The following is an 8,589-nucleotide window of genomic DNA, read 5'->3' as shown; positions in this document are numbered from 1 at the left end:
CCGGGCAGCGCGACGAGACACACCTCGACATCAATACAAGACTCTCAGTTCTGCGCCGACCCCAACGCAAGCGGATGTCGGCAGAGGCCAGGGAAGGTAGAGCAGGAAGGTGGAGGGGGGGGTCGCGGCTGTGGCAGGTCGGCGGCGGCGCGTCTGTGAGGCGTCTGGGACGAGTCTCGTGTGACGTGTCTCGTGTCTTCGCCTCGTCGATGTCGCGGACGCCGTTCTTGTCCTCGTCCTTCTTGTCGTCCTCCTCGTTTGCGTCGAGCACGTTGGCGGCCTCCTCGTAGACGTCGATCAGCGCTTGCCGTGTGGTGGGCCAGCCGGTCAGCGCGAACGCCTCGGGCGGCGAGGGTATCGGTGTGAAAAGCAGGGCGTGCGATGGAGGGAGGGGCGGAGAGATCCGAGGGCTCTGCTCCGCGCCGCGCCTCGACGGCGGCAATCGAGGCGCAATAACCGCCGCCGAAAAAGCAGAGGCCGAGGCCGATGACGGCCTGCAGAATGTCCCAGGGCAGCTTGTTGCCGATCTCGTACAGCTTCTTCGCCGCCATGATGTAGAATGGTGCGATCGTTGCGATGGCCTGCGGCCGCCGGCGATATGGATGCATCAGCGCGGCCGACGCGCCCAAGCGCGCCTGGCGATGGCGGCGCCTGAGAGATGGCTCGGATCGCCGGCGCCGCCTTCTTGAGCCACTCGGCCACCTGCGGCGACACCTTGTCTGACGCTGCAAGCACGAGCTGGTCAATCTTGTCCTTCTTCTCCTCGTCGGCCTTTGTGAAGGGAGATTTCCTCCGCTGGCGGAGCCCCTCCTTCTCGGGCGTCACGAGCGGCGCCGTCTCCTCCTTCTTCGAAGGCGAGTCGCTGCCAAAGAGGCCCATTGCTCGCTGTTGATTATGGCGGCTGGATGGCCGTCGCCGAGAGGTGCGGGCGAGAAATTGTTCGCAGGTGCTCTTTAAGACTGAGATGAGTCCCTCTGTGTTCGTGTGCGTCGCCCATCTCTCCCTGGAGATGACTGCTCTATTTATAGACTGAGATGAGACCGCCAGTGGAGTTGGGATTCCACCGTGCACCGCGCTGCGAGCCTGTCGTGTGTGTCCCTTGTCAGGAGCAGGAGAGCCCCACCTGTCCCCCTGACCGTCCTTCCAAAATCCTGCTCGTGCAGGTGTGGACCCTGTCCTCCTCCCCTATCCCTCGTTTTTAGGTATGTTGTTGGGCCCTCAGAAAGAAAGAAAACAGACATACCACAAGAAGGCGTCCGCACAGCAAGCCGCTCGTCGGACAGGCGTGCTCGCTCGATGCCGGCGAGCGCATTGCGCACGCTTTGGACGGTGGCGAAGCCAAAAACACCGATGGTGGCCGTCCGCTGGCGTGAGCGGCGGCGGTCGAGACCTCACCCTTCGCGCCGACGACCAACCTCACGCGGAACAACCCAACCCCGCAACCAACAGCAGCGGCGAAGTGAGCGTGTTTGTGGTGTTGGTGTGGCGTCTGAGCTTGGATCTGTGACTAAAGCCGGTTACCACTGATGGATCTCCACCCGAATAACACACAGTGAGCGCCCCAGCGCTTCACTACGCCCTCCGCGCGAAATCGCTAGTGGTGCTTTGTGGTAGTATATTGTACTTTTGAGTAGTATGGGTACGGTTCCCGAGACCGTACTTGAAATCCTGTGAAGTTGGATTTTGCCGAACCCCTCGCGCCCGATTGAATCGTGTAGACCGCGACTCTCGAGGCGAAGACCGTGCGGGTTATCTCTGGCAACCCCATCTCGACACTGGACAACCGGTCGCTTCGCCAGCAGATGACGTCCACCCATGACAATTCGGGCCTGATGGTGCGCAGCATGGGCGGCCGCGGCCCGCCCCTGCAGAGGGAGAAGACTCTGGACATGGATGTGAACCCCTATGCTGTCATGGTCGTCAGCGCGGGCGGAGTGCATGCCGACACGATCCTGCGGGTCAGGTACCGACCTCGCATCGATAGGAGAAATTCGAAGCTGGTGAGCTCGAATGGCACGTACGGCAAAACGTGGAATGATCAGTCCGGGCCGCCGACTGCTGAGGATCAGCAGGACTTCCTCCACTGGATCGAGAGCGGTATGAGCGTCGGGCATCTCGGCGGCTCCAGTCCGCTCCCTACCGACGCTCCGCCTCAGCCAGCAGCGCGAAGCTCGAGCCGGCTCTCTGACAAGTTCGGCCACGTGCAGGGCGTCTGCCGCTGCCAGCGCCCTCTCATCCACACTGGACAGGCGAGGGCATCGGCGAGGGCATCGCCGAAGTCCCGACGTGTTCACGCAATTTTGAACCCATTCTCGTGTGAACAGGATGAGAGCAAGGCGTACCAAAAGTCGTCCTACCAGTGGGTTGTGCATGGCATCCTCGGCCTGCGAGAGAAGACCGATGGCCCCGGCGAGATGGTGTCTGGCTTGCGTTCAGGGTAGTGAAGAATAAATCAGTAACCAGCCGCCGGTCTGCTAATCATAGATAGAGGCCGTCAAGTGTGACATTTAAGTCCACGCACACATAAACAACTGATATTGCTAAAAATCTCTCGCCTCACACATACGACATACACACACACAATGCAACTCTCACGACACACGGGATCGGGTGGAGCGGCGGCGGCGGCGGCGGCAGTGGCACGCGCGGGCGGACGGACTTGGACGAGGCGGAGCAGCGACCGCCTGGGCGGCCGCTGCTCTGTCTGCCAGAGCGCGCCGTCTGCGCAGCTCGAGCAGCCCGCAGTCCGCACAAGAGTGGGAGAGTGGAGAGCGGCAAAAGTAGCCTAGCATGTTTGCATGTATCGGCATTCTTGGCGATGGTCTCAAAGACCGGCTGACGGGATGAACGCACTGCGTCCGGCGCGGCCAGCGCGCGACCCAGCACAGGAGTGAGAGCCACATGGCTCGCACCGCGGCTCTGTGGCGTCACGGTGGAGTCCGCATTGCCCGCGATCACTCCGCATTTGATGCCGCCGGCTGTCGACCGCCGCACCGCACCACAGTCATACTGGACTACTGCCGTGCAGGCTGCCGCCAGTCTGCGCCGCCGTAGCTGCTGCTGTGGCTACAGAAGACTCGGCGCATGAGCGTTCGACGTCCACGGGCGCCGGCAGGGTGGTTTCCATGCTCCGTGGCGGCGGTGGAGTCAAAATCCAGGTCAATCCGCCTCAGATACGACACCGAGGAAAATGTGGGCACGTCTGCAGCTACGTGCAGGCATGTTTTACGGCTCATCTGCGGTGCTTTCGGTGGTCTCCGCATTGCGCGGCCGCCGAGCAACTTGGCGATGGAATGAGTTGATGGGACCTTCAACCATGCGAGGGCTGGGCGTCCTCGACACGGTGGCAGCAAAGCCGGTGCCGAGGCGCGGTGCGCAGAGGCGTGAGCGCGCGTCAAAACGAAGGAAATTTATGCCGAAAACAGCCTGTACTGTCAGAGAGGCTTGGTCTTCACGACGTTGGCGACAATGCATACAGCATGTGTGTATGTGCTGTTGGCCGCCACCGTTTCGCTCGGGCTTCAAGCCCCGCCACGAACGCCTCTCGGAACCCGCTCACCCTTCGGGCTTCGATCTCCTTCACCCGTCGCAGCCTCTCCACCTCTCGCACGGCGTGGCGTGCTGGTGCTGCCCGCGCTGTCGGTGCTCGCGGCCACCACGCCGCCGCCGCCGCCGGCGTCTGCGGCGGCGGCTCCGGTCGTCAGCGAAGAGCTGAGGCTGCTCATCGTCAAGGCCAAGGCGCTCAAGGGCGGCGTGCGGGCCGGCGCCGCCAGCCGGCGCAAGCTTCCGCTCGACCCGACGCCCGGCGTGAACAACTACGCCAGCCTCACCGACAGGGTGCGGCGCGAGCAAGCGTCGGTGCTGCTCCCGTTGCAGGCGGCGATGGCGGCGGCGGCCGCGGCGGCGGGCGGCTCGGGGCGGCTGCCGGACGATATGCAAAAGCAGCTTGCGCAGCAGCCTGAGCTCTTGAAGGGCCACCTTTCGGAGCTCGACTATTACCTGGCTAAGGCCAACTTCGCAGAGTACGTCTCAAAGACGACCGGCGAGACGTACCCAGGCGGCAAGGTGGAGCGGGAGCTCGAGGAGGTGTGCGATACCGCAGACGACTTCCTCGCCCTCGCCGCCGGCCGGGCGGTTCCGGTGCGCCCTGATTGAATCGCAAGAGGCCACACAGCGAGAACGTTGTCGCTTGTTTATTGTAGAGTGTGGGGACGGCGTGCCAGATTCGTTCGCGCATCCCCAGGACTTCCCCTTGTGCAGTCGTTCGCACTCCCACATCAGACGTACGATTGTGTCACGTATGTACCTGTGCGGAGTTTGACACGTCACCCGTGGAGGCTGGAGCGTGAGATAGTCGTCTGTGCGACTCTTTCTTAAAGCCGTACGGCTTTAGACGTGTACGAGTCAGAGCGAGCCCTGAGGCTCAGCGGAGCTGAGGCTGCGCGCACGTGCCCGATCTTCTTTTTCTCGTTTTTATTTTTGGGGTGTATATCGAAGAGGAAAGAGCCATGGTAAAAGCACGCTCTGGGGCAGTGTGTAGCTCAGGCGCTGACCTGTACCTGTATAGCGGAGGTTGCGTATAGTCCATCTCTCTCACCGCGCCGCCTCTGGTTGTGGAGAGTCTTGATGACTCTCTTCGCCCGCCGCACACCCCCCCGACCGTCTCAGATCCGTCCGGCAGCGGCCGTCGCGGCGCTCGCTAGCGCCTGTATCGCCACCTCGGCCGCAGGCATCGCGGCCAGCACCGCCTCCTCCGCCGCCTTGACGGCAGCCTCAGCGGCAAGGCTTGCCTTGCCCGCCGCCGCCTCGCGCTCAGAAGCCTTCTGCACCACCGCCAGGATGGCTGGGGAGGGGGAGACGGAGGCCGCGGCCTTGGCCTCAGCCTCCATCAGCGCCTTTTCCGCCGCCAACTCCTCCGTCGAGGCGAGCTGCGCCCCGACCAGTGCGACGGCGTACCTAGCGCGGCATGCGTCGAGCGCCGCAATCGGGTCGACGCTGCCCTTTGCGGGCAGCGGCGGGGCTGCAGGCAGCTCCGGCATCGGCAGCAACGCATCCTTGGCAGCCGCCACGACCGCCTCGGCCTTGCCCGCCAGCTGCGCCTCCACGTCCGTCACACCCTGCTCCGCCGCCGTCAGCGCACCCGTCGCCGCCCTCACCTTGTCATACGCCGCGGGGCTGGGCGTGCCCGTCGAGACCGCCGCCTCGGCCCGTAGGAGCGACACCTCGGCCTCCCGCGCGAGCTGGTGGGCCCGCACCAGCCTCGCCGGGAAGGCCAGAAGCTCCGCCGTCGCCAGCCGATACTGCATCGCAGCGGGGCTCGTAGCGACACGTCCGACGGCCGCGCCGCCGGACGCCGCACCCGCCGGCGGCGGCGGAGCACCTCCGCACCAGCCATAGCAAGGGGATGGCGCAGGCGCCGGGCGGGGCGCCGCCACGGACACAGGCACCGACACGCCCGTGGAACCCCAGGCGCCCGCGAGCGGGAGGCCACCGTGTAGCGAGGCTGCGGGCGGCGGAGCAGCAGGCTGCAGGAGGGTACGGTGAAGCAGCTGGTACGGAGCCCCCGCAGGGGCGGTGGCAGCGAGGCTGGCCGCCTCAACCATGGCGGGCTCCGCCGCCGGAATCGCCGCGACAATCTGCCCCTCGGCCGCCTTGAGGGCGCTCTCCGCGGAAGCCTTGAGACCCTTGACTGCCTGCTCGTGCGCCACCGCCTCCGCCACCGCTTTTGTGAGGGAAGGCACCTACGTGTGTGACAGAGGTCCGGGACGGGTCCGCGACTCACAGGTCCGGGACAAGGTCGAGAGGAGCAGCGCCGCGGCGGCACCTCCGCGGGCGCGGCTGACTGCAGCCGGGTTTCGGCAGCTCTCTTCGCCACGTCTGCGGACCTCTCCATGGCGGTGGCGAGCGCCTTTGAGGTGAGCGCGCGAGCGAGCTCGATCTCTGCAGCCTGCAGCGTCCCGATCGCGCCAGGGTGCGTGAGGACGATCGACGTCGGGAGGTTGAGCTGCAGCAGGGTCGGCGCTGACGCGCTCGCAGCCTCCTCTCGCGCCGCCACTGCCAAGGCCATGGCCTGCCCCTCCAAGTCCGTCGCCGCCTGCGCCGCCGCCGCCTCTGCGGTCTCCGCTGCCGCCACCATCTCCGTCGCCAGCTTGACCGCCGCGGGATCGCCCACGGGCGCCGCCGCAAGCGCAATCTCCGCCTTTGCCACGACAGCCTCAGCCATCCACGCGTCCATCTTGGCCGCCGCCAGCCGATCCGGATAGGCCCGCAGCGCGGCCAGCGCCGGCGGGACCGGCGGCGGCGGGGCGGGTGGGCCAGGGCGGGGGGCCAGTCTCGCGGGGGGCGGAGGAGCGGGTGACGGTGAGGGAATTGGTCGAGTCGCGGGAGGCGGAGCCGAGGACAGCTTGATGTAGCACACCGAGGGATTCATCGAGGGGACGACGTGGTCGATGGGCTCCAAATGCAGCTCGCAGCGGCTGATGGGCGTGTAGGCCAGCGCGCGTATTGTCACCGACGAGTGCTCGTACGCTTGGCATTTAAGCGTATGCTCGCACTGGCGCCGACACTCGAACTCGGTCGTCTCCCTGCGACCGGGGATGGTAGTTGCAGTGAAAAAGCGCAGCGGCAAGCAATGAGCTGCAGAGGTGCTGTTGCGTGAGGGCGGCACAGCGGCGAGAGAGCGGCGGCGGCTAGGGTGGGGTGAGGGTCACCACTTCTCCTCGTAGATGCCGTACGAGTCGCGCCTGGTTGCGCAGCAGCCTTCGGGCTTGTATCCACGAGGAGGCCCCCACTCGACATACCGGGACTGGGAGAAGACGAGGATGGGCAGGACGACTGCCATTTCGTTTTTTCGAACTGACCGTCGTCACCAGGCGCCGTTCACAGGTGCACTCATCCCCCACTGCGCTCCTTGGCCACTGTTAGCGCTTGGGCCTGCGGACGTGCCGTTATATAACACGCGGTATGTCGGCGAGACGCGGACGAGTCACCCCGCGAGAGACGGAGCGCCGGGGCGCCCCCCTCTCTCTCTCCCCCCCCTGCTTCCGGGATTTCATCAGCGAAGTTTTAGAGTTCCTCTTCCTCTCTTGAACCGTGTCTGCTTCACGACACTGGCTTAACAGTATTACACTACACTTCACACGACTATGGATACCGAACCCGAGAGTCTCCTCTCTTCTTGGTGGGCAAATGCCGCGCCCGCAGGCGCGCCCGTGCCTCTGGCTTGTCCCGCCCGCCGCGCGGCCCCCTGATTCCATGACACACAGTACCGACGCACTCGCGCTAGAAGATGCGGAGGTAGCAAGTGTGGTCGGAGGAGCCGGCGCAGAAGCCATTGCATGAACCAAATTCAAAGGTGGAAGGAGCGGCGCCAACGGTGACGCTGGAGAAGGCGTTGGGCGGACCCGGATAGCCGTCTTCGTCCATGTCGCGCTTGTACACAGGCGCTTCCTCCCCGCCGCAACCGCCGCCGCAGCAGTCTGCGCGAAGCGTGTCCTCGTCGGGCGCAGAGAACTTGCGGCAGGACAGCAGTGGCCACGGCAGACACAACCAGGAGCACGAGACATAGACGCCAGCGAGGCGGCGAGCGTCGGTGGGCGATTGCCGCTCCAGAAGCACAAAGCCGAGCGCGTCGACCCCATCGTTGCGGCGCATCACAGCAGGAGCGACATGGGCGACGCCCGTCGTCGTCATTTCGACCGCACCGCCGGCCACCATCGGTCGCCCCACTGCGGCCGCGACTTGCGGCCGTCCGTAAGCGACGGGCGGGCTCGTGTTGTCGTCCACGCGCATGCCGACACACAGGGGCGGGGCCGGGGGCGGACACAAAAACACACGCGGGTGCTGGCTGTCTTTCTCTCTTTTTTATGTCCCTCCATGCATAGCGCATCTCTCTCTCTCTCTCTGTTGTGCGAGGCGTGAACCGCGCCATTCGCTCTGGCAACCCTGTCTGCACGTCTCGCGCGCGCGTGAACAGGGCTAAGTGCCAGGGGCAGGGCTCCAGGCCCCACCCAAATGAATGATGTGTGAGTGAGTGTTAGAGTTGTTTGGTATTGCTAAAAATCTCTCTCTCTCGAACACAAGGACACAAAATAACGCACGGGCCCTCAGATCAGCGCGGAGATGGGAGGAGGACCGCCGCAAGCGGCGTGGCGTGGAGCCGTTGAGCGTTGTGCATCCCTCCGGGGGCCCCTCTGCGCCGGGGAGGCGTTGTTGGAGGCTAGGACGCTTCGCCCTTTTCAAACTCGGGCCCCACTCCGCTACGCTCCGACCCGAATTTGGAGGGCCTAAAAGTTTAAGGTGTTGCTGCGCAAAAGGGGTCGGACACAGGGCGCAGCTCATGCTAAGAGCTAGAAGTAAGAAGAGAGGAGAAACCACCCTGTCCCGTTATTCGTACATGTACACCGGCTTCTTTCTCCGACTGCGCTGAGTGGTAGGGCCCGCAAGGGCCTAGATAGCGCGCCGCCCTCTCCCTTTTCTCCCATTAAGCTAAAAGTACGTACACCAACACCACAAAAGCTCTCTCTCCTGCGCTCCTCATTCAAGGGGGTCACAACTACCGAGTTCCTAGAGTCTAGCTGCCAAGTCAAA

General features: G+C 64.6%; 4 protein-coding genes across 4 annotated transcripts in view; 1 reads left to right on the top strand and 3 right to left on the bottom strand.

The window, feature by feature from the left end:
- EMIHUDRAFT_122162 (hypothetical protein) overlaps positions 1 to 879 on the bottom strand; it is a gene marked incomplete at both ends in the record, with an annotated part of 1,915 nt that extends 1,036 nt beyond the window's left edge. The window contains 3 exons of the mRNA XM_005791206.1: positions 221 to 340; positions 435 to 635; positions 703 to 879. Coding sequence (XP_005791263.1) covers positions 221 to 340; positions 435 to 635; positions 703 to 879 — 498 coding nt within the window. The remainder of the gene's footprint in view (positions 1 to 220; positions 341 to 434; positions 636 to 702) is intronic.
- Positions 880 to 3,448: 2,569 nt separating this feature from the next.
- Positions 3,449 to 4,330, top strand: EMIHUDRAFT_373020 (hypothetical protein). Its single transcript, XM_005791205.1, has one exon. The coding sequence runs from the start codon at positions 3,469 to 3,471 to the stop codon at positions 4,153 to 4,155; it is 687 nt and encodes a 228-aa protein (XP_005791262.1). The 5' UTR covers positions 3,449 to 3,468; the 3' UTR covers positions 4,156 to 4,330.
- A 1,628-nt stretch (positions 4,331 to 5,958) lies between these two features.
- EMIHUDRAFT_446886 (hypothetical protein) lies at positions 5,959 to 6,855 on the bottom strand (the record flags this gene model as incomplete). The annotated part of the gene is made up of 2 exons (XM_005791204.1): positions 6,711 to 6,855; positions 5,959 to 6,584 (listed from the first exon to the last, which is right to left on the bottom strand). Coding segments are annotated over exons 1-2 (756 nt in total), but the record flags the coding sequence as incomplete, so codon positions are not given.
- Positions 6,856 to 7,281: 426 nt separating this feature from the next.
- On the bottom strand, positions 7,282 to 7,791 carry EMIHUDRAFT_251661 (hypothetical protein; the record flags this gene model as incomplete). The annotated part of the gene is made up of 1 exon (XM_005791203.1): positions 7,282 to 7,791. One exon carries the CDS (start codon positions 7,789 to 7,791, stop codon positions 7,282 to 7,284), a length of 510 nt encoding a protein of 169 aa, XP_005791260.1.
- Positions 7,792 to 8,589: the final 798 nt, after the last annotated feature.

Source organism: Emiliania huxleyi, assembly GCF_000372725.1.
Source record: "Emiliania huxleyi CCMP1516 unplaced genomic scaffold EMIHUscaffold_1149, whole genome shotgun sequence".
Lineage (NCBI taxonomy): Eukaryota > Haptophyta > Isochrysidales > Noelaerhabdaceae > Emiliania > Emiliania huxleyi.
This window is presented reverse-complemented; position numbering and strand designations above follow the sequence as displayed.

Bases quoted from the DNA above. Each gene is read 5' to 3' on its own strand.
- EMIHUDRAFT_373020 (XM_005791205.1), top strand. From the start codon at position 3,469: ATGCATACAGCATGTGTGTATGTGCTGTTGGCCGCCACCGTTTCGCTC.